The sequence below is a fragment of the Hemiscyllium ocellatum genome, chromosome 4 (genome assembly GCF_020745735.1).
Source record: "Hemiscyllium ocellatum isolate sHemOce1 chromosome 4, sHemOce1.pat.X.cur, whole genome shotgun sequence".
Taxonomy (NCBI): domain Eukaryota; kingdom Metazoa; phylum Chordata; class Chondrichthyes; order Orectolobiformes; family Hemiscylliidae; genus Hemiscyllium; species Hemiscyllium ocellatum.
The window spans coordinates 106,108,389-106,133,847 of record NC_083404.1 but is presented as its reverse complement, the minus strand read 5'-3'; the positions used below and the strand labels follow the sequence as shown (position 1 = coordinate 106,133,847).

Here is a 25,459-nt window from a genome sequence, read left to right as displayed (position 1 = left end):
CCGGTCGCGCGCACGCCCTTCCATCTGGCCGCGTGCTCTCACTCACCTAGCCGCGTGTGACCTTCCACCTGGTGGCGCGCTCCCTCGCGATTGGCGGCGCGCGCGGCTTCTGTCACCTGACCGCGCGCTCCCTCTCACCTGACCCGGTGGGTGGCCAGCGGCAGAAGCGCGCGCGCGGGCGCGTGTGTGAACCCGGGCAAGTTGTCTTCGCTCTCTGCGCGCGCGCGCGCGCACACACACTTCCAGAATTTTGGGGGGCGGAGGTGGTCTGAGCGGAGGCGCGCTCCCGGTCAAAAAAAGGGGGCGGCTTTCCTTCGCGTGCGCGCGCGCGCTCTCTCTCAGAAGGAGAAGCGCAAACAGATTCAGCCAAAAAAAACCTCACACACACACAACAGGAGCAACAACATAAAAGAGAATAAAGAAGAAACCCCGGAACCGAGATGGCGGAAGCGCCTATTGTTTGAAAACAGAAGGGAGCGAGAGAGAGAAAAGACATTTACTCGGAGTAACTTACAACTTAACCAAAGGATTTAATTTTAAATATAAAGCGAGGAAACCCCAGCTTTCGGGATAAATACATGAGGAAAGAGAATCTTCACTGATGCTAAATTCTGTGCAACAATTCTGTTTTTTTTTGCAACGAGGGACTAATTTTACATTTGTTTTGTTTGCAACATCGGTGGGGAGAGGTGGAAAGTGGGGATGAAGAGTTGCAAGAAAAAGCTGCTCGTGTGAGAGGATAAAGAGAAAATAGTAAATTATTATTTTTTTATTAAAAAAAAGAAGAAAGCGCAGCTCCTGTTGGTCGAGGAATGGCTTCGAAGGAGCGGCTGTACGAGCTCTGGATGTTGTACTTCGCCAAGGTGAGTCCCACACCTGGACACGCAGGGCCAGGGACGCCAGTCTCCCATGCGTTCACCCCCGGCGTCTGTCTCAAAGTTTTTAGCTTCTCTTGCAAAGGAAAGCAAAAGTACAAATCTGCTGTCACTGCACCGTGACAGGAGATTTTTTTTTGCAATTTAGGTTTTTTTTTGTTGTGTGTTGCCTTTGAGAATAATCTTTCAATTCCACTTTTATTTCATATCACAGTGTTGTCATTTCTCATTTGAGGAACTATAACTTGCAGGATAGTTGAAGGTGGCTGTCTTTGTTTATGCTGATTTGTGAGATGTTTATGTATAAGCCAGCCAATGTTTGATGGTGATATTGAATGATCACGTTTGTAAAAGCAATCCAGGACTTAGTGCGGCCAACAATTGAAGTGTCTCATACGCACGATGCAATTTATTTGTGGACAGTTTAGTTCACTTCTCTGGGTTTAAAAAACGGTTCCTTGAATTGTTTGGAATATTCATTTAAATCGCGAAAGAGGTAGGGCATGTAATGCTGACCGATGTTCACTGCAAGTGCTAAACGGATTTATTCGTGTTATGGTAGTTAGATTTCAAACAAGAAAAAAGTTCTTGATACTTCTGTTTGTGTCTGAGCGAGATGCCCAGTTGCAATTGTCCAATGTATTGTCGATACTAACCGATTTACAAAGCGTAACTGTATTTGGGATTGTTCACCTTCATTGTTAGAATTGGTTCCATTGCAATAACACGGTGATCTTTTCGCAAATCAGACAGCTACTTCCAAATTGCATCTGTTGTTGTTGGAGAATGAGCTGTACTTTTGATATCATCATTTCCTGAGGAAGCATTTGTTTCGTTGAGTTGGTTATTTATTTATTGGTTTACATGCATTACGGTTTGTACGTGGATATATAGTGTGTGCATTGTATTAGAAGTGGCAGTCCCCAAAGAAGAGTTTGCCTGGTCTGGATCGGCTTTTGCTCCAGGAACCGGGTCCGGTAACTCTGTTGGGTCCGCCGATGGAGCCACTCCTTCAACTCGAGCGCTGGCTGTATGTGTCTGTGTGGAGTTCAACTTGCAAAACTTCACCTCTTGACGGAAATCACACTTCCATATCACTGCCCTCTTGGATGCACGAGCTTGTTGTCATTGTCAATGTTGACTCTGCTTTCTTCCCACAGATGCTGCCAGACCTGCTCAGTTTCTCTAGCGATTTCTGATTTTGTCCTGAAAGGACTCTTGGTGCCTCACCCTAGTGATTATTCTGCAGTCTGCACTGATGTAACAGATAATATCAACTATCAGCTAGTGAAAAGCATCACCTGCAGCTTAAATGTGTCTGAACTTGCAAAATTTATTTGTGGGAGGTGGTCACAGATGGTCTTCTAGTTTCTGGAATCAAAAGACTTCAACAATTACTTATTTGATAATTCAGCTCAGTGACCTGATTTGCAGAAAAACAAAACTAGGTGTACAGACAGCTGTGACAGTATTCTATGATTTCTAGAGATAAATTATACGCACAAATGAAGATGCATTGGCTGTGCTTCCTCAAAGGCGTTCAGGACAAATTCAACTGCTTTTGGAAATAACCAAATATATTGTAAAATGTATGGTTGTTTTCACTTTGAGGTTTGCACTTAAGTGCAGAACAGGAGGTGTAAATCCCTGCTAGATGTAATGGTCCAACCCAAAATAAATTTGAGATGTTCATTTCAAAATTTTTGGGGTTGGACTGTAGAGCTGGTAGAGTTCTGATCATAGTAATGCCTCTCGCTGGAGGTCCATTAACACAATAATAATTCAGCATGCTTTTGAATGTGGGAAGATGAAATAGTAATCTATGCAAGTAATGAATACTTCTGTGACGTTTCAGTAGCACCTGGAACTGTAACTGTAGCTGCCTGGCAGCACTAGCTCTCTGTTTGTGTATTTGCATTTCTTGTTCCTACTGCCTGCTTTCCCAACTTCGAGCAGCTCAACTACTCAATTACTGCACAACCCCTTAAGCTCTGCATCCCCTTGTTCTACCTCAACGTTGATTAGTGTCATTGCCATGAGAAGCACACCAAAACCAACTCTTGATGTCAGGAAATGCTAAATAAACTCCATTTGGTTTCTCCCACCCCCTCCAGTAATAATAAAATTATGTACTTAAAATCGGTGATCATAGGGTATTGCAGAGCGAGGAACTACACAGGCATAAACCTAGTTTGTACTACTGTGGTTAGGGTGAATTTAAAGGGAATGCATTGGTGAAATAGTTAAATTGAAGCTTTCTAGATTTGTTTTCGCTCAGCTGCTATGAAAATTAAGTAAATGGTAAACAGTGAGTAGAGCAGCTCTAAGAGGAGGCCAAGTGAAGCATGTGCTTACAAGTATTGTGCTTTGCAAACTCATGTGACTTAAAACAAACAAGGATTCTCATACCTTGAATGGGAACTGCAAACTAAAAAGTGTTGCAATAAGAAGAATGTATTGAAATAACATCTTTCAGAACCTCCATATGCAACCTGTGAAATAAATTTGAAACACAGTCACTGTTTTAATGTAGGAAATACTGATTTGGCTGTACACAGCAGGACATCACAAACAGTAACCAAGTTAAGAACATTTCATCTATTGATTTAGGGAGTGAATATTGGTCAGGACAGCTGACCTTCCCGAATCATCTGTGAAATTGCTACATGCAGTTTTACATGCATTGAAGAGGGCAGACAAGACCTTGCTTTTATGCTCTATTTGATAAGTTGATATCTTCTGGTCGAACTTCATAATTTTGTCAGATCCTGCTTCAGTTATGTATGCATTTCCAATTCCTCTTTAGTGCAAGAGAATTGCATTCAGTGCATGAATCGATGTGGGCTGCTTGTGTGTAGCCCTAGCAGCTATTTGTGAGAGAGTTACTTTAAACCGAGACATTGCTTGCTTTTCTGCTGTTCAAGTTAGAACACTTTTTTGGATCTTTACATGTTGGCATCTGAAGAATAGGGAGTCTAGGTTATAAGCTGAAAAATGTGTTGCTGGAAAAGTGCAGCAGGTCAGGCAGCATCTAAGGAGCAGGAGAATTGACGTTTCGGGCATAAGCCCTTCTTCAGGAATGAGGAGGGTGTGCCAAGCAGGCTAAGCTAAAAGGTAGGGAGGAGGGACTTGGGGGAGGGGCATTGGGAATGCGATAAGTGGAAGGAGATTAAGGTGAGGGTGATAGGCCGGAGAGGGGGTGGGGACGAAGAGGTCGGGAAGAAGATTGCAGGTCAAGAAGGCGGTGCCTAGGCGCCTAGGAACCCTCCAACTACAAGGGGTGAATGCAGATTTTTCCAGCTTCCTCATTTCCCCCTCCCCCCCCACCTTATCTCAATCCCAACCATTGGACTCAGCACCTTCTTGACTACCCCTCTCTAACTTTTGTATATTCTCACTCAAAGCACTAAAATCACTGAAAGACACCTAATGTCTTCCAGTTAACTCCTTTGTTATTTACCCATTTTTTTTTCATACGTGACACTAGCAGTTGAAGGTCACCCGGCTACTCTTCTGTGGAAGGAGCCACAGCTCATTTTGCCTCCATCTAATATTCATGGAGACACACTCTCTTTCATCATCCATGGCCACTGGTACTGAAACCAATTGTAATTTCCCAATGAGCACACTGGTTAAGGTCAACTAACTAAATTGAGCATAAGCTAGGAAGTTCATTATGATTAGCACCTCACTGGAAAATATAGCCACCATGGATGAGCTGAATAAATTTATATCTTAAAGACCAAAGAAATGCCAACAAATGCCACAAGAGAAGCTGGAATTTTGTATTGCAAGGAGCTAGTGGGAGATCACTGAGTGGAGTTTAAGTTGCAACAGTGTGAAATCTGAACAAGATGGACCAGTCTGGGCATGTACTTCCTGTTAGCAACACTATACGAACAGTGACAGAGGCTGTGTATCCAATCTGTAAGAGAGACCCTTGCATGCTTCACTGTGGTAAAAGTAGTTGACCTCACTGATTCTAGGACTATCAGAAGGATGTTGTGAAATGTGAAAGGGTTCAGAAAAGATTTACAAAGATGTTGTCAAGATTGGAGGTTTTAAGCTTTCGGGAGAGGCTGGGGCTGTTTTCCTTGGAGTGTTGAATGCTGAAGGCGACCTTTATAGAGGTTTATAAAATCATGAGAGGCATGGATTGGATAAATAGACAAGGTCTTTTCCTTGGTGTGGGGGAGTCCAGAAATAGAGGGCATAAGTTTAGGGTGAGAGGGGAAAGATATAAAAGGGACCTACGGGGCAACTTCTTCACGCAGAGTGTGGTGTGTGCATGGAATGAGCTGCCAGAGGAAATGGTGGAGGCTGGTACAATGACAGCATTTTAAAAGGTACCTGGATGGATATATAAATAGGAAGGGTTTGTGGGATATGAGCCAGGTGCTGGCAAATGGGACTAGATTAGCTTAGGATATCTGGTTGGCATGGATGAGTTGGACCAAAGGGTCAGTTTCTGTGATGTACATTTTTGACTCTGACCCTCCAAGTAAATAGAGTATCTTTAAGCTGTAAGTACCACAGCCTTGTAAATTTGTGTCCGGGAAAATAAACTGATCTCTGCAGGGGTACGAGTAGAATGGAGGGGGGGAACTGTAGAGGTTGAGGTATGAGGGAGATGTTCAGATTTACTGAAAAAAAAACCAAGAGTTTCAGAAATTAGAAATGGAAACAGAGGATTGTGATCAAATGTTGGAACAGACTCGAAGGCCAAATGGCCTAATTCTATTCTTATATCTTGCGATTTTATTGTCATTCATCCTGTTGAGCCTGCTCCACCATTCAGTTGTGTTAGAACATATTACCTACTTTAACACAATGATCCTATACTGTCTCTGTAGCCTTTTGGCATAGAGAGTTCAAAGATTCACTATGCTGAGTGAAAAAATACAGGAACACTAATAGTGCATTGAGCCTGCAGTGCCATTTAAACCGATTTCAAGATCTTTTATGGATATTATTCCCATGTATCTTAATACCATTGATAATCAAAAAAATCATCATCTTCTATCTTGGATATACCCAAAGACTGAATTTCCACAGCTTTGAAGCAGAAAATTTCAAAAATCACTACTGTCTGAGCAAAAACATTTCTCATCTCAGCCCTAAATGGATTCCTTTTTTATTTTAAATTGTGCATCTCGTTCTAGATTTCCCAGCCAGAGGAAATATCTTGCCTTCATTAGCCTATCTATCCTTTTGTAAGTTTCAACGAGGTCACCTTTCACTCTTCAAAATCTTAGAGTATATAGGCCCAGTCTTCTCAATCTCTCAAAATTAGACAGTCCCACCAACTCTGGAACAAGTATGGTGAAGCTTTATTGCATTCCCTCTTTGACAATAATATTGTCTCTTATTCTTAAAAACCCCTAGTGCATACAGGTCCAGTGTTGAAGATTCCTCCTCATAAAACAATCCCACCATTCCAATTTAAGTAACCTTCATTACACACCTTCTATCGCCTTCCTTAAATAAGATTATACACAATGTTCTAGGAGCAGTCTCGCCGAGACGTACAGTTGCAGCAAGACATCTTTACTCCTATACTTAAATCCCTTCGCATTGAAAGTCAACATACAATTTGCCTTCCTAATTGCTTGCTGCATCTGTACCTGAGCGTTTAGTGACTCGTGAACAAGGATGCCCATGTCAATTCCTGATGAAGGAAACTGTCAGGGTTTTTAAAAGTTTGTTTACTGGATGTAGGAATCACATGCTTTGTCTGTCTTACTTTGACCTGAGAATGTGGTCACTTCAAAGACTATTAAGAGTCAACAATATGTATTGAAGCTGGAATCTTGTAGAGCAAATGGGGCAGGTAGGATGCTCTCTGTGAAGTGCTTTAGTGAACCAATTTAGATCTTGAGATGATCCAACAACTTTTTATGATTTCTACCATTGCCAGCCCACACGTTAACATTTTTTAAAAAATTCAGTTTCCCAGTGTAGTTTGATGGAATTTGAACCCACCATCTCTCGGTTGTTGGTTTAATGCCATTGTCATTCCTGATCATTGTCAAGCAACCACTGTTGGAATAAACCATGGTGGAATATGGGATTGGAGATTTTATGTTACTAATTTGAAATTGAATGACCTACCCAAATTTTTTTCCAGATCTACTTACAAAAAAGCAGCTACTTAGTACAGGCACTAGAGATTGGTCAACGTTCAGAGAACCACACTTTGGCAAGATCAGGACCAAGGAAACTCGTGGCCAGGAAAGGGGAAAACAAAACGCATGGAAACTTGTCATTGAAATAAGATTGCATTTGAAAACAAAACGTCTGCCTGCTGATGTTGGTGCTCTGTTGTGATCAGTGACATATGCAAGTCAGTTCTGGTAGTATGAGTTCTGAGTGTTTCAACAAAAAATAGAACTAGAAATAAAAACAGAAAGAAATGAGAAAGGTTATAAAAAGGTCAAGCAGATACATTAAAGGGGATACCTTTCAAAAGGAAAAGACAAATGACTTTTTTGTTTTAGTGCCTTTCATTTCCTTATCGTATCCCAAGAAAGTTCACAGTCAAGAATGAATTTTTAAGTTAAGTAATTTACTGTATTTTCCTGCATCATAACAATTTGAAATATGTGGTGATTCTTTTGATTGTTCTTCCTACCCAATGTAGACTAAAGATACAATTTTCAAGGGGTATCGGAACAGAGTGACTTAGGTGTACATGTGCATAATTCAATTAAGGTGACAGCACAGGTTGAGAGATTTATAAAGTTTCATTGAGAGGTTCATAAATTGTACAGTATCCTCAGCATTATTAACAGGACATAGAGTATAAGAGTGCAGAAGCTAAGTTGAACATGTATAAGACACTAATTTCAGTTGGATTATTATGCCCAGTTCGGGGTGCCATACTTTGGGAACAATGTGAATGCATTGGAGAGAATACTAAGTAGATTAATAAGAATAATTCCAGGGATGAGAAACTGTGTATGGCCCTATAAACCACCTGAACATCATAACCAAATGAGCTGCTTTACAGGTGCTGTGTGAGAGATAAAGAACATTAGAAGAACTCCAATAATCTTCAGGTGATCTTGTGGAATCCTTTTTTGGATCTCAGCTTAGCATCTCACCTGAAAGCCCACAATTTCCTGAATTCCTATCTGTACTATACTGAGCTGCCAGCCTGAAGTTTTGTGCTCAATTCTTTGTTGTAGAATTTGAACCAACAGACTTTTCACAGTGAACCAAGAGTGTTAAAACTCAGCCACAGCTGACTTCTAAATCATTTTGGGAAGAAAGAGCCACAGAGCAAAAATGCAAAGAGGGAAAGATAAACCATCTGTGAAGAGAGGAAGAAGGATATGAGCTGTAACCCAATCATGGAAGTGCAGATGCTCTGTGTCAGAAGTGCTACAAAACACTAGCTGGTTTGAAGAGCAAGGTCTAAATTTTTGACTATAGTATAAGTTTGGCCAGAGCAGAAATAAAACTTGAGAGAAACGTAAAATGGGCTGCTTTCTTGTCTGGTGCTGTGACGTGCTTAAAATCTAGTCTGAGCAGTTTGGAGGTGATATTCCAGTGCATATGGAATTTGGTAAGAAAGAAAACCTGATGTGTATTGCACAAGATAGACTGTGGTCTCCTTCAACTATAGTCTTCATCAAGTTTTAAATCTTAAATTGACTTTTTTATTTGTTTGTTTATTTCCTTTGAAATCTAATAACACTTCCACACTTCTGTTATTGCAGGGATTCCATTATTGTCTCTGCCTGTCTGCCTGAATCTTATAACATGTTAAGATTGTTATCTTTTTCTGTTTCTGTTTGATAAATTTAAGTTTTATTTCAAATAAAAGCATACACGAGTTAGGAACAAAGTTAATACTTTAAGGAAATTGCTCCACAGAACAGCCCAGTGGCTAGAACCTGTAATTACACTGACAGAAGATGGAAAGGGTAACGTTGTCATGGCAACTTGCAATTGGAAATTTGACATAAAAACATGACCAACAGGAAATGAACCAAGATTCAAACTTTAGAGGTTAGTTGACAGGTTGGCAACAACATTGAAATTGACTTCTTCAGTTCCGCTTTTTCTTATCAGGTGTATGAGGAGTCGGAAAATCAGCTCCTGGTTTACAGCAGATGATGCTTATAGATGCATGTTTGATTATTGAGTATGGGCAAAGCCATAATTTGCTGTGATGCCTGACCATGATTTTCATAAATTTGAAAGCCTATAAGTGTAAATATTGTAATAGTTTCTAATGGTTAATGAATGGATCTTGAGGGTTATCATTGGCATACTGAAAAGGGTAAATTGTAAGCTCTTCAAGAGGATCATAAGCATTTGGAATTTTTACACAGTTCACTATAGAGGCAGAGACTCTAGCAGAACTTGAAATGAGATTGGAACAGACGGCTGCAGATAAAGAATTAGTACTGACACAAGCCCAGTGGAACAGATACCATCCATAGCTCTACTCATGCCCAACCAGTGTTGACTAGTCAGCCACCACTCAAAGTCTGTGTGAAAATACAAAGTGTCAGAGGGCAGCTGGTGTTTGTGAAATTGTATTTTGGGAACAGTCAGCACGTTCAGAGAGATGAAGAGAAAAAGAAAAATATAGTCTTCAGCTAAAATGTCTGCTGAAATGTGACTGCAGCTCTAAAATGGTTATGATCTCACTTTACAACTTGAAAACAGATTGTTTTTGTTTTCTAAATTTAGAACTCTGAAAAAATGTAAATAGTGATTTTAGTGGCTGGAGGATCTCCTTTGAGAAATGTTCAAATGTAGAAAGCAAAGTTTTAATATCTGGGATAGAAACCCTTCATTAAGATTCACTAGCAGCCTCATTTGCATAAGTTCAACTTATTTGATAGCATTCTCTGATTTCAAAGAGGATGTTGTATGTTTAAGTTTCACATTCTAAAAGTAGAACATAAAGTCTAAGTCAGGACTCCTGGTGCAATATTGAAAGAATACTGGCCTGGCAGAGATTCTGCAAATGAGACATTAAAACTAGAGCCTATTTGACTGTGTTTATATGGACACAACATGACAAAGATATGAAGGGCTTTTGCCTGAAACGTCGATTTTACTGCTCCTCGGATGCTGCCTGAACTGCTGTGCTCTTCCAGCACCACTAATGCAGAAAGATACTGGAGAGCCTTCCTCTGTATAACTTCCTTACCATGATTCTTCAAATGAAAGTGCTGAGATTGCAGATAAACTTTCCTCCCTCGAGAAAGGTCAATAACAACAGAAAAGCATGTCATTATCCACTATTACGTATAAAACCTTGTATGCTAATTGGACATTGTATTTGCATACCATTTCTTCTACTTCTCAGGTGGTCCCTGGAGATCAGGGGTGACTTGCTTCCACTAAGGTTTTTGAAATGGTTGATAAATTAAGTTTGCAATCCACAGAATCTGCCATGTTCAGTGTAGTTGATGCATGAGGGGCATGGCAGATGAGGTTTTAGAATATCTGTGTGTACACTCTCTGATGTCTTGGCTTCACTTCTGTGTACTTTTAACCAAGTCTTTCAGCTTTGGGTATCTTGCAAAATAGCGAAAACTTATTTAGATCAGTCAGAAGCCAAGTACTCCCATGAGTTGGCTGGGATGTTTTGTCTCTTGAGGAATGGTTTGGTGTCTTTTTAAAGCACTCTTTTGCAGAATACTTGGGATTGTCCTTCAGTGAAGTTCAAGTGAATGTAAAATGCTTGGGGACTTTTCTGTGTGATAAGGGACTTTATCAATACAGATTCTAACTAACTATTAACTTGCAACCTCATTAGCTTGAGAAGTAAATATTGTATTATGTTATATTTGTTAAGTGAAGAATGTTGGTTACAATGTGTTGTTGAGCTATCGTTATAATCACGTCTGCAGTAAATGTTTGAATTCACACACCTTCAACTCAGTTTATGAGCTGAATTACAGACACTATGACCAATCAGGGAGTCAGAAAGTTACCTGGATTCATTTTAGCAGGAGACAATCAGACCTCCTAAGCACTGGGTCTCCTGATACGGTCAGGATCAGGGGAGTGTGACTATAAGGGAGGAAGGTGAGAATATCCAGAAGTGGGAGTAAAAACAATTTGTTTGAGAAAGCCAGCTGTCTGGAAACATCTGTGGAGAGAGAAAGAGAGTTAATGTTTCAAGTTCACAATGACTGTTCGGAATTGAAAGAAGCTGGAAAAGACTGTAGACAGAGGGAGAAGATGAATAAGTGACGCAGATTTAAAATGCCCAGAGCAAGAAACAAAGGCAGTGAAAATGGTGGTAAAGGAGTGATGGATATGTAAATTAGGTGTAAATGTTAGCTGTGAAAAGGAGAAAGTAGGTTCATTCTGCTGAGAGCAACGCCAACAAGTCACAAAGGAGACGTGGCAGATGTAAAATGAATTAGAGATCATGCTCTGAAGTTGTGTAACTGAGTGTTGAGTCCCACAGATTGTAAATTGCCTTAGCAGGAAATCAGGTGTGTTCCTCCAGTTTACATTGTATTTCATTGGAACATTGCCCAGGATGGAAATGATAATATATGGTTTATCGAAATGGCAGGCAACTGGAATTTTGGGATCATTCGTGCAGATAGACTGGAGGTAATAGTCCTGTGGAATGCTGACATTGGAGGGGAAAGAAGGCTGTATTTGGTGATGGAATCCCCCTGGAAGTGTTGGAAGTGGTAGAAAGTGATCCTTTGAATGCAAAGACGGTTGGGGTGGAAAGTGAAGATGTGACAGAGATGGAGAAAGTTGTAAAATGGCAGGAAATCCTCACAGATAGCTGGGTTTGAGGAAGTGAATTCCAGGTAACAACTGAGGGAGTCAGTTTGTAAGTGCTGTTGGTTGATAGTTGTTGTAGAAACTATAAAACTATGGAGAGGAAGGGGAGTGAAGGTATTGTAACTAAATTCACAGATGACCCCAGGATAGCTGGTAAGTTTCATGTGAAGAAAACAAAAGGAAATTTCAAACAAATATGATATGTCAAGTCAGGGTGAAAGGTTGGCACGTGGAGCATGGTGTGGCAAAATGTGATGTTACTCATAGCAGAAATGATAAAAATGCAGAGTTTTACTTAGGTGGAGAATGACTGCAGAATTCCAGATTCAGAAATATTTAGCTTCTCTGGTGCATGAATCACAATAAGTTAATTTCCAGATCTAGCAAGTAATCAAGAAGATTAATGGGATGCTATCCTATATTACATGAAGACAAAGGAAGGATTTATGCTTCAGTTATACAGGGCACTGGTGAGATGACATCTCTAATATTGTTGTCTTCTTTAAGCAAGGATTTAAATATATTGGAGGAAGTTCAGAGGAGGTTTACTGGATTGATATCGAGAATGAGTAGCCATGATGTGGAGGAGTCGGTGTTGCACTGTTGGACAAAATTAAAAATCACACGACACCAGGTTATAGTCCGACAGGTTTATTTGGAAGCACTAACTTTCGGAGCTTTGCTCCTTAATCAGGAGGTGTCTTAGCATATACTCCATAACCGTTTTGGATACTTGTGTGGGGCGGGGCGGGGGCGACTTACCAGAGATACGCAATGGGGTTCAGGCTTCTGGCATGGAGCCTGTCCCGGTTGCTCAGAAGGGAAGGGTGGCGGAGAGCAGAGCAATAGTTATTGGGGACTCGATAGTTTGGGGCACAGGCGGTTTTGTGGGGGCGAGAGAGACTCACGATTGGTATGTTGCCTCCCAGGTGCAAGGGTATGTGACACCTCTGATCGTGTTTTCCGGGTCCTTAAGGGGGAGGGGGAGCAGCCCGAAGTCATGGTCCACATTGGCACCAGCGACATAGGTAGGAAGAGGGATGAGGATGTTAGGTAGGCTTTCAGGGAGCTAGGTTGGAAGCTCAGAGCGAGAACAAACAGAGTTGTTGTCTCTGGTTTGTTACCCATGCCATGTGATCGAGAGTCAAGGAATAGGGAGAGAGAGCAGTTAAATGTGAGGCTACAGGGGTGGTGCAGGAGGGAGGGATTCCGGTACCTGGATAACTGGGATTTTTTCTGGGGAAGGGGGGACCTCTATAAACATGGTGGTCTACACCTGAACCTGAGGAGCACCAGTATCCTTGGGGGGAGGTTTGCTCGTGCTCTTTGGGGGGGTTTAAACTAACTGCAGGGGCGTGGGAACCTGGACTGTAGCTTTAGGGTGCAGGACCTTGAGTGTAGGGAGGTTAGGAATATGGCATCAATCTCGGAGGAGGGTGCTTGTAAACAGGAAGGTGGCTTGAAGTGTGTATACTTCAATGCGAGAAGTATACGAAATAAAGTAGGTGAACTTGCAGCGTGGGTTGGTACCTGGGATTTCGATGTTGTGGCTATTACGGAGACATGGGTAGAACAGGGACAGGAATGGCTGTTGCAGGTTCCAGGATTTAAATGTTTTAGTAGGGTCAGAGGCGGGGTTAAAAGAAGGGGAGGTGTGGCATTGCTTGTCAAGGATAGTATTACAGCGGTGGAAAGGATAATGGATGAAGACTCGCCATCCGAGGTGGTTTGGGCTGAGGTTAGAAATAGAAAAGGTGAGGTCATCCTGTTAGGAGTTTTCTACAGGTCTCCTAATAGTCCTAGAGATGTAGAAGAAAGGATTGTGAGGATGATTCAGGAGAAGAGTGAAAGTAATAGGGTGGTTGTTATGGGGTCTTTAACTTTCCAGATATTGACTGGGAAAGCTATAGCTCGAGTACGTAAGATGGGTCGGTGTTTGTCCACTGTGCAGGAGGGTTTCCTGAGACAATATGTAGACAGGCCAACAAGAGGTGAGGCCATACTGGATTGGTTCTGGGTAACGAACCAGGCTAGGTGTTAGAATTGGAGCACTTTGGGGACAGTGACCACAGTTTGGTGACTTTTACTCTAGTGATGGAGAAAGATAGGTGTGCACTGCAGGGCAAGAGTTATAGCTGGGGGCAGGGAAATTACGATGCGGTGAGGCATGACTTAGGATGCGTGGCTTGGAAATGTAGGCTTCAAGGGAAGGGCACAATCGATATGTGGAGCTTGTTCAAGGAACAGCTATTGAGTGTCGTTGATAAGTATGTACCAGTCAGGCAGGGAGGAAAGGGTCGTGTGAGGGAGCCGTGGTTTAATAAGGAATTGGAATCCCTTGTTAAAGGGAAGAGGTAGGCCTATGTAAAGATGAGGCATGAAGGTTCAATTGGGGCGATTGAGTTATAAGGTAGCCAGGAAGGATCTAAAGAGAGAGCTAAGAGCATGAAAAGTCCTTGGTTGGTAGAATTAGGGAAACCCCAAAGGCTTTCTATAGGTATGTCAGGAATAAAAGAATGATTAGGGTAGGAATAGGTCCAGTCAAGGATAGTAGTGGGAAGTTGTGCGTGGAGGCTGAAGAGATTGGAAAGACACTAAATGAATACTTTTCGTCAGTGTTCACTCAGGAATAGGACATTGTTGCCGATGTGAATATTGAGTCACAATTAATTAGAATGGATGGCTTTGAGGTATGTAGGGAAGGGGTGTTGGAAATTCTGGAAAGGCTGAAAATAGATAGTCCCCTAGGCCTGATGGCGTTTATCTTAGGAGTCTCTGGGAAGCAAGGGAGGAGATTGATTGATTGATTGATTGATTGATTTCTGTCCTCGTTGTCTACAGGAATAGTGCCAGAAGACTGGAGGTTAGCAAATGTGGTTCCCTTGTTCAAGAAGGGGAGTAGGGATAACCCTACTAACTATAGGCCGGTGAGTCTCACTTCTGTTGTGGGCAAAGTCTTAGAGAGAATTGTAAGGGATAGGATTTATGAACATCTGGATAGGAATAATATGATCGAGGATAGTCAGCATAGTTTTGTGAAGGGCAGGTCATGCCTCACAAACCTTATTGAATTCTTTGAGAAGGTGATTAAGGAGCTGGATGAGGGTAAAGCGGTAGATGTGGTGTATATGGATTTCAGTAAGGCATTTGATAAGGTTCCCCATGGTAGGCTACTGCAAAAAATACAGAGGTACGGCATTGAGGGTGGGTTAGAGGTTTGGATTAGGAATTGGCTGGCTGGTAGAAGACAGAGGGTAGTAGTTGATGGTAAAGGTTCATCTTGGAATGCAGTTACTAGCAGTGTTCCGCAAGGATCTGTTTTGGGACCATTGCTGTTTGTCATTTTCATAAATGACCTGGAGGAGGGGCTAGAAGATTGGGTGAGCAAGTTTGCGGATGATACGAAAGTCGGTGGAGTTGTTGACAGTGAGGAAGGATGTGGCAGGTTACAGCGGGATATAGATAAGCTGCAGAGCTGGGCAGAAAGGTGGCAAATGGAGTTCAATGTTGGTAAGTGTAAAGTGATTCACTTTGGTAAGAGTAACAAGAAGATGAAGTACTGGGCTAATGGTCGGATACTTGGTAGTGTGGATGAGCAGAGGGATCTTGGTGTCCATCTACACAGATGTCTGAAAGTTGCCATCCAGGTAAATAGTGCTGTGAAGAAGGCATATGACGTACTGGCTTTTATTGGTAGAGGAATTGAGTTCCGGAGTCCTGAGGTCATGTTGCAGTTGTATAAGACTTTGGTGCGGCCGCGTCTGGAGTATTGTGTGCAGTTTTGGGCGCCATATTATAGGAAGGATGTGGAGGCACTGGAACGGGTGCAGAGGAGGTTTACTAAGATGTTGCCTGGTATGGTAGGAAGATCGTATGAGGAAAGGCTGAGGCACTTAGGGCTGTTTTCATTGGAGAAAAGAAGGTTTGGGGTGACTTAATAGAGGTGTACAAGATGATTTAGGGGTTTAGATAGGGTTGACAATGAGAACCTATTTCCATGTATAGAGTCAGCTATTACAAGGGGGCATAGCTTTAAATTAGGACAGATGTTAGGGGTAGATTCTTTCCTCAGCGAGTCATGAGTTCATGGAATGCCTTGCCAGTAGCAGTGGTGGACTCTCCCTCTTTATGGGCATTTAAACGGGCATTGGATAGGCATATGGAGGATAGTGGGCTAGTGTAGGTTAAGTGGACTTGGGTTGGTGCTACATCGAGAGCAAAAGGACCTGTACTGTGCTGTATTTTCCTATGTTACCACAGAAGCGACACTCCAAAAGTTAGTGTTTCCAAATAAACCTGTTGGACTATAACCTGGTGTTGTGATTTTGTTTTAAAAATCTGGAGCAAGTGGGTTGTGCTATGAGGATGGGTTGGACAAACCGGGCATGCTTCCACTGCAGTTGAGAAGAGATGAAATGTGCAAGGTCCTGAATAGTCTTGACAAAGTGGATGTGGAGAAGATGTTCTGCCTTGGGTCTGTATTGAACTAAGGGGCACAGTATTAAAATTAAAGGTTGACATTTCAGGACAGTAATAGAGATTTTTTTTCTGAGGGTTGTGTGACTTTAAACTCCGGCTTCAGAAGCTGGTGGAGGTGGAGTTATTGAGTATTTTCAAGATGGAGGCAGATTGATCCTGTTAGGAGGAGGAATCGGAGCCTTTTGGGGATAGATGGGAATGTGAAATTTTATACACAAACAAATTAACCATTATCTTAGTGAATGGAGGAACAGACTTGAAAGTCCACCTTGTCTACTGTGCTCCTGTTTCATATGTTTATATAACTGCAACTCCTCTGAACCTTTTGCTTGTGTTGTTGGGGTTTAACAATGGTGAGATGCCTGTTCAAGCAGATGAAATGAATATGATAGCATCCATTTTAGGGAGATAATATAGGGCTTGGGAGGAAATAATATGCAGCAATATTGTGTGTAGTTCTGGCCTTCCTCGTTTAAGAAGGCTGTTGTGAAACTTGGAAAGGTTCTGAAAAGAATTACAAGAATGTTGCTAGGGTTGGAGGATTTGTGCTATAGGGAGAGATTTAACAGGATGGAGCTGTTTTCCCTGGAGTGTCTGAGGCCGAGGGGTGACTTCAAAGGTTTATAAAATCATGAGGGGCATTGTTAGGATAAATAGACATGGTCTTTTCCCTGGGGAGGGGAAGTCCAGGTGTGGAGGGCGAAAAGGGAAAGATATAAAAGTGACCTGAGGGGCAACTTTTTCATGCAGAGGGTGGTGCGTGTATGGAATGAGCTGTCAGGAAGTGGTGGAGGCTGGTACAATTACAATATGAATAGGAAGGGTTTCGAGGTATATGGGCCAAGTGCTGGCAAATGTGATTAGATTTATTTACAATATCTGGTTGGCATGGATGAGTTGGACTGAAAGGTCTATTTCCATGCTGTATATCTGTGATTGTGCAAATTCCCCCATCGTTAACTATATTACAATGATTTTTGGAGGATCTTGAAATGATGGGTAGGGTCCTTAGTTGGGAGAACTGTAGAATCTGTGGTGGAAGATTAAATGATTGGGCAGTGTCTATAAGAGGAGAGAGTGTACAGAGGTAGTGGGACAGGATTAAATAGCCAAAATAGAGTACATTGTACAGGGTTTATGGGAGGAATGGGCTTGAGGAAACAAAGTAACTGTTCTTCTTTTATCTAATGCAGATTTTGCTTGTTAACAGCTTTCACAAGATGTAAATTAATTGTACAATTGCTGACATGATTTAAATGACAGCAGGAAATTAATCTCACAGCGAAAGGATATTTAACTCAATATTTACATCATAAATTATAAATGGAAGGATGCTGTACCATGCATGATTAAAAAAAAAATATGGGCCAGTTTCCTTTTCCAGCTGAAGGGTCACCTGCAAATTTTCAGATGATGGAGCTTTCTCTCCAATTTGTTTTCCGCAGTTTTTCCGTGATTATGCTGTTTGTGAGTTTGGGTTAATTTTCATTTATGACTTCTGATATGTCTCAATACATTTACATCTTTTGTGAGTGATTGCATCTGTTCTGCCTGTTATGCAAACAGGACAGTGGAAGTTGTGGACAAATGATGCAGGTTTCGTTGTCATAATCAGAGGGCTAGTTGGTAGCAACTCAGCCAACGAGCTTGGTGAACAACTTGAAAGTAAGAGACTTAAGTGTAGGGATAAGGAGAGGTTCTGGTTGTAATATACTATCTCTCTTTTTATTCTGTAAGTATCTAAATTTTTCACCTGGAACTTGCATTTATCCAAGCTGCTTGATTTAATCACCTCTATAACCTGGATCATCTCTTTTTCCTTACTTGGGTAACAGCTGTCATTCATTAGTTCTGTCAACTTTTACCAGAAGATTATAGGTTCAAGTTTAAACTTGAGGGCCTTCAGCAAACTTCCTAGGCTGACCCTCTAGGACAGCTTACTTGGGAGTATTGCCCTGTAAGGTTTACTATCCTTGTAGTGAAATGTTAAACTAAGGTCCTGATGGATTATAATTTATCCCAGTGCTGTATTCTCAGAAGAGCAGAGTATCCTGACATATGTTTATCGTTCAACTAAATAGGGAACAGTTCCAATTTGAAAGTTCTAACCTCCTTCCTCTGAAGAACATTTTTTAATTTGACCATTATTGACTATTTTTGTTAACAACCTTGATCAAGGTATTCTGAGTAAGATGAGAAATGAAACATGTCAAAGATATTTCGAATTAATCTGTTAATCAACATTATTACATACCTCTGGAGCAGGTGGATCTCAAACTCAGGCCTGCTAGCTCAATGATAGGGACTGCACCACAAGAGCCCCTTTCCAAATCAAATGCAATGAGGCAAGATTACAAGCTGCTGTTTACCCTACTGATTGCTGATGAGAAATGCAAGGCCAATAAATAACAGGTGTGATTGCATAAGGAGTGGCGGATTTTGAAACTAAGATACAGTAGCAGTGCTATGAGACTTGAAATCTTGCTACATTTCAGCGCAATGATTGCAAAAAAAAATTGCCCTTGTGGTGTGTCACTAAATGGACTCAAAGAGAATTGCACTGACACTGTGCAGAATGTAATCACATTTCAGAGAATTGAACCTTAATGGAGAATGGTTATGCTGCTAAAAGGCTTGAACGTTGAATCCATTGTGGATTCTTGTTGAAATGACAAGCTTTGAAATGACAAGTAGAGAATTGGGAGGGCCTGTTTGTTAATTGACTGTTTAAAAGCAGGAAGTATTTCATATGCAATTGTTATCACATTATTACTAGTTGCCACACAATGTAAGGAGTGTAGCCTTTGTTGGACAGACGCAGTCATTCAGAGTAGTGAAAGGGGCCTCAGTTAGCTAAAAAACAATCAGTCTGAACCATCCCAGAGCACAGTTATTCTCCAGCAAAGTTACAACATTTTGAAATATAATTTCCCCAGTGTGGAGAGTACCAGCACAATTACTTTGGGGTTGTACAACTAGATAAACACACAGTGCAATTTGTTCTGTCAAACCTGCTCTGCAATTTTGACAAGCTTCAGTTTGAGATTCCATAGTACCCTTTCTGTATCTTTGTATAAATAAAAGCAAAGTTATCGATGTTTCGGGCATAAGCCTTTCATCAAGAATGGATCATCATCTGCCAGACCATCCACAACCTCATCACCTCTGGGGATCTCCCATCCCCAGCCTCCAACCTAATTAACTGTGAGCCCCGATTCTACCTCTTTTCTAAGATTCACAAACATGACTGCCCTGGTTGACCCATTGTATCAGCCCACACCTGTTCCCCTTAGTCCAGGAATCCCCCACCTACTTTCGTGACACCACCCATGCCCTTCACCTATTCAAAGATTTTCATTTCCCTGGCCCCCAACGCCTTATCTTCACCATGGACATCCAGTCCCTGTACACCTCCATCTGCCACGACGAAGGTCTTCAGGCCCTCCGTTTCTTCCTCTCACACTGTCCCAACCAATACCCTTTAACCGAACTGGTCCTCACCCTCAACAATTTCTTCGAATCTTTCCACTTCCTCTAAACCAAAGGAGTAGCCACGGGCATCCACATGGGACCCAGCCATGCCTTCCAGTTTGTCGGATATGCGAAACAGTCAATCTTCCACAGTTACACTGGTACCACCACCCACCTGTTCCTCCACAACATTGATGGCTGTATCAGTGCCACCTCATGTTCCCACAAGGAGGTTGAACAGTTCATCAACTTTATCAACACCTGACCTCAAATTCACTTGGACCATTTCAGACACCTCCCTCCCCTTCTGAGACCTCTGCATTTACATCTCTGGCGACTGACTGACCACAGACATCTACTACAAGCCCTCTGACTCCCACAACTACTAGACTACACTTCCTTCCACCCTACCTCCTGTAAAAATGCCATGACTTGTTCCCAATTCCTCAGGTTCCGCCACATCTGTTCCCAGGATGACCAACTCCATCTGAGGAAGTTCCAGGTGGCTGCCTCCTTCCACGATCGCAACGTCCTGTCCCTTCCCTCCATTGCATCTCTTCCACTTCCCGCATCACCAATTTTGAAGCCCACCCCTCCCAATGCAACAAGGACAGACCCCTCCCCCAACCCTGGGTCATCACCTTCCACCCCACCAACCTCTGCATACATTGCATCATCCTCTGCCACTTCCACCATCTCCACACAGACCCCACTACCAAAGATATATTTCCCTTCCCACCCCTCTCAGCGTTTTAGAAAGACCATTCCCACCACGACTCCCTCCTCAGGTCCATACCCCACACCCTACTCCCAGCACCTTCTGCCACTACAAGAAGTGCAAAATCTGCACCCACATCACTCCCCTCCCCTCTGTCCAAGGCCCCAAAGGATCATCCACATCCGTCAGAAGTTTCCCTGTACCTCGACCAATGTCATCTACTTTATCCATTGCACCCGGTGTGGCCTCCTCTACATTGGGGAGACAGGACCCCTCTTTACAGATCGTTTCAGAGAACATCTCTGGAATATCTGCACCCACCAACTCCACTGCCCTGTGGCTGAACACTTCAACTCCCCCCTGTCCACTCCATCAAGGACATACGGGTTCTGGGCTGCCTCCATCGCCAGACTGTTACCACCTGATGCCTGGAGGAGGAACGCCTCATATCCTGCCTTGGGAGCCTGCAACGACATGGTATCAATGTAGATTTCACCAGCTTCCTCATTTCCCCTCCCCCCACATTATCCCAGTCCCAAGCCTCCAACTCGGCAAACCCGCCCCCCCCCCACCCGAACCTGTCCATCACTCCCCCTCTGATCTATCACTCTTTGCACTCATCTTCATCCACTTATCGCTTTCCCAGCTACATTCCCACCCAACTCCACCCCCCTGCCGGTTATTTCTCAGCTCCGACCCACAAGCCATTCCTGATGAAGGGCTTATGCCCGAAATAACGATTCTTTTGCTCCTCGGATGCTGCTTGACCTGCTGTGCATTTCCAGCAACGCACTCTGGACTCTGATCTCTGTCCTCACTTTATTGTAAAAGCAAGTTTTTTTTCCAGTTTGATGTCAGAGACTTCACTTCAGTTGTGATGGAATTTCTGATGAAGTGTTTATACCGGAAATGTCGACTCTACTGTTACTTGGATGCTTAGCTTAGATTCTTACAGTGTGGAAACAGGCCCTTTGACTCAACCAGTCCACACCGACTGTCCCAAGGAAAACTCACCCAGACCCATTTCCCTCTGACTAATGCACCTAACACAGCGGGCAATTTAGCATGGCCAATTCGCCTGACCTGCACATCTTTGGACTGTGGGATGAAACTGGAGCACCCCCATCCAGACACCAGGCGAAAGTGCAAACTCCACACAGAAAGTCCCCGAGGCAGGAATTGAACCTGCGACCCTGGTGCTGAGAGGTAGCAGTGCTAACCACTGTGCCACCCCAGGATGCTGACTGATCTGCTGTGCTTTTTCAGCACCACCCTCTTTTGACTTTCCAACATCTGCAGTCCTCACTTTCTTCAGTTCTGATGGCCTAAACTCACTTTCAGTTCTGATGGCATGGGAACCTTTATATAAACTGTTCGGAGTCTTCAGAAACTAAAACCCTTCTGTTCAGGTGAGGTTGTTCATCTGAATTCCTCTGACTGATATCAAAGTTCAACTGTGTGAATACTTCATTAATTAACATCACATGCAATCTGCTAGATATTTAAACAAAATCATATACCTTCTGAGAAGCTATCTTCATTTCAAAATTACAAATTAATTTCTGATGTCAAAATAAATTACCTCCACAGAACTGAAACCACACTGCAGTTTTATTTCCACCTCTAAAATTCAAATTCCCAAGGGCTGATAATATACTATTCACCTTGATCGCCAACTCTAATTGGTCAATAAAATATAAGGAGCTTTATTTTTAAACAGGAATCTGTTGGTGTATGTACACTCTCACTGCCTTCAGATAAACAGCTTGTCTTGGGTGAGGACAATAATTTAATTCATCGTTGTTATCAAACTGAATTTGAATCCTCCTTTGAAATACAAATAAAAGTGCTTCATAAATGCAAGTTATTGTTTGTCCTGACATATATATTAAGAGGAACAGAAGTGCATTTCTTCATATGGAACTGTGCCACTGTGATCAGGTGATCTAATATCTTGCCGGATTAGTTAATATTATGTGACTGGCTCTTAGGATGTTGTGATTGTCAGCAATGCCGCAGGGATGGAAAGTGGTAAGCTTGCTTGGTTTTTACCAGCTGCATGAAAGTTGGCTGTTGAGTAAGGAAAAGTTTGGGTTTGTCTGCGATACCTCTGGTCTGTGAAAAATGAACACGACCAGTTGGTGCCTAAGGAACAAGGCACCAAATATCAAAGAGAGAGATTACCTATTTTAAAAATGGAACCCATAATGGGTTATGGTTGTCCTAGAATTGTTGAACTATTATTGTGGACACTCCATGTCATTGTCATGAACCTGTGGTGTATATTTCCCGAGTTACTTTCTGGATGATGTCCGCTGTATCTGAGTTGCGTAACAGAGAATTCAACACCGAAGTTATGAAACTTTTTTTGCAAACAGAAATGAAAGTGTTGCAACCGGTAATATGTGGTTTTAGGGCAGAAGGCAAGAGCTGTCAGCCAAAGTTAGGAGATTTACTGCCTACATTGACAAGGCCTTCAGTCAGATCTTCGCAGGAGGCCTCACTGATCCTCTTCAACATCACCCTCAGCAGAGTATCATCAACACTTCCTGTTTTGACTACCTTTCCTTCTTTATCCATATTTCTTTCCATGATGCCGGACTATACGGGACATTAGTTCTAGCACTCACTGGAATCAATCTTTGACTTTGCACAAGAGGCCAATTTCAAGATTTTGAGTTTCAGCAGGCTGTTTGGCCATTGCATTAATACTGAAGTAACATGCTCTTCTCTATGCCATAGATTCAAGCGCCACTCCAGGGATTTGAGCACCATTATCTAGGCTAGCACCAAGTCTATCAACAACCTGGGGCTGAACCTTAATTGGATTAGCCTACGAAAGGAAGTCAGGGTCTGCCATGAATAATTCACCTCCTGAATGTCAAGTCTTTCAACAATCTATAAAGCACAAGTCAGGTGCATGATGATGCATCGAGAGGCAAGATTGTGATGCCTTGGTGAGACCACATCTGGACTGTTGTGTGCAGTTTTGGTCTCCCTACCAAAGGAAAAATATACTTGCCATAGAAGGAGTGCAGCAGAGGTTCATTAGGCTGATACCAAGAAAGGTAGGGCTGTCCTCAGCAGAGATTGATTAAGTGGCTCTGTATGTACTGGGGTTTAGAAGAATGAGAAGGAATTTGATTGAAATGTATGAAAATCTGAGAGTTGGACAAATGAGAAGCAGGACGGATGTTTTGGGCAGTCTAGAACCCAGGGACACTGCCTCAGGGTATGGCTTAGATCATATCGGACTGAGGAAAAAACTTTTTCATTCAACAAGGAGTGAAATTGTGAAATTCCTTACCAAAGAAGGCTGTGGAGGCCAAGTCACTGAATATGTTCAAGAAATAGATAAATATTTAGTTTTTGAAGGCATCAAGCAAAGGTATGGGGAGAAAGGGTAAACATGGCAGTGAGATAGGGGATCAGTCATGATTCTGTTGAATGGCAGAATAGGCCTGAAGAACTGAATGGCCTATTCCTGCTCCTGGTTTCTATTTTGTCTTTTGAGTCCGAGAGATATACAGCAAGGAAACAGACACGTCAGTCCAACTTGTCCATGCTGTCGAGATATCCCAACCCAATCTAGTCCCACCTACCAGCACCCAACTCATATCCCTTCAAACCATTCCTATTCATATACCCCTCCAGATGCCTTTTAAATGTTGCAATTGTACCAGCCTCCACCCCTTCCTCTGACAGCTCATTTCATACATGTACCATCCTCTGCGTGAAAACGTTGCCCCTTACCTCTCTTTTATATCTTTTCCCCTCTCACCCTAAAACTATGCCATCTAGTTCTGGACTCCTCTGCTCCTGGGAAGAGACTTTGCCTATTTAACCAATCCATGCCACTCATGATTTTATAAACCTCTACAAGGTCACCTCTCAACCTCCAACACTCCAGGGAAAATAGCCACAGCCTGTTCAACCTCTCCCTATACCTCAAATTCTCCAATCCTGGCAACATCCTTGTAAATCTTTTCTGAATCCTTTCAAGTTTCCCAACATCTTTCCAATAGGAAAGACCAGAATTGCATGCAGTTTTCCAAAAGTAGCCAAACTAATGTCCTGTACAAGTGCAACATGACCTCTCAACACTGACCGATAAAAGAAAGCATACCAAACATCAACTTCACTATCCTATCTCCCTGCAATTCTACTTTCAAGGAGCTATGACTCCAAGGTCTCTTTGTTGAGCAACACTCCCTAGGACCTTACCATTAAGTGTATAAGTCCTGCTAAGGTTTGCTTTCCCAAAATAGAGCACTTTGTATTTACGTAAATTAAACTCCATCTGCTGCTGTCCATTGGTCCATCTGATTAAATCCCGTTGTAATCAGAGATAACCTTCTTCGCTTTCCACTTCACCTCCAATTTTGGTGTCATCTGCAAACTTACTAACTATACTTCTGATGCTTGCATCCAAATCATTTATATGAATGACAAAAAGTAGAGGACCCAGCACCGATCCTTGTGGCACTCCACTCGTCACAAGCATCCAGTCTGAAAAAGAACCCTCTACCACCATCCTCTGTTTTCTGCCTTCAAGCCAGTTCTGTATCCAAATGGCTAGTTCTCCCTCTTTTTCCATGAGATCTAACTTTGCTAACCAGTCTTCCATGGGAACCTTGTCGAACGCCTTATTGAAGTCCACATAGATCACATCTACTGCTCTGCCCTCATCAATCATCTTTGTTACTTCTTCAAAAAACTCAATCAAGCTTGTGAGACATGATTTCCCACACACAAAGCCATGTTGACTATCCCTAATCAGTCCTTGCCTTTTCAAATACATGTACATCCTGTCTCTCAGGATTCCCTCCAACAACTTGCCCACCACTGACATTTGGCTCACTGGTCTATTGTCCCCTGGCTTGTCCTTAGCACCTTTCTTAAACAGTGGCATCATGTTAGCCAACCTCCAGTCTTCTGGCACCTCACCTGTGACTTTCAATGATACAAATATCTCAGCAAGGGGCCCAGCTATCATTTCGCTAGCTTCCCACAGAGTTCTACAGTATACTTGATCAGGTCCTGGGTATTTAATCACTTTTGAGTTTTTAGGACACCCAGCAGCACCACCACCATCTCTAATATGGACTTTTTTCAAGATGTCACCATTTATTTCCTTAAA

General features: G+C 42.4%; 1 protein-coding gene across 2 annotated transcripts in view; it reads left to right on the top strand.

Annotated features, from left to right (window-relative positions):
• The first annotated feature begins 352 nt into the window (after nt 1–352).
• Nucleotides 353–25,459, top strand: part of nbeal2 (neurobeachin-like 2) — a 246,023-nt gene continuing 220,916 nt past the window's right edge. The window contains exon 1 of one of the 2 annotated variants that reach the window (XM_060823728.1): nt 353–863. In XM_060823728.1, coding sequence (XP_060679711.1) covers nt 813–863 — 51 coding nt within the window. In that variant the 5' untranslated portion in view covers nt 353–812. Of the gene's footprint in view, nt 864–1,349; nt 1,372–25,459 lie in introns of those variants that run through there. The other variant, XM_060823731.1, reaches the window with a different exon arrangement.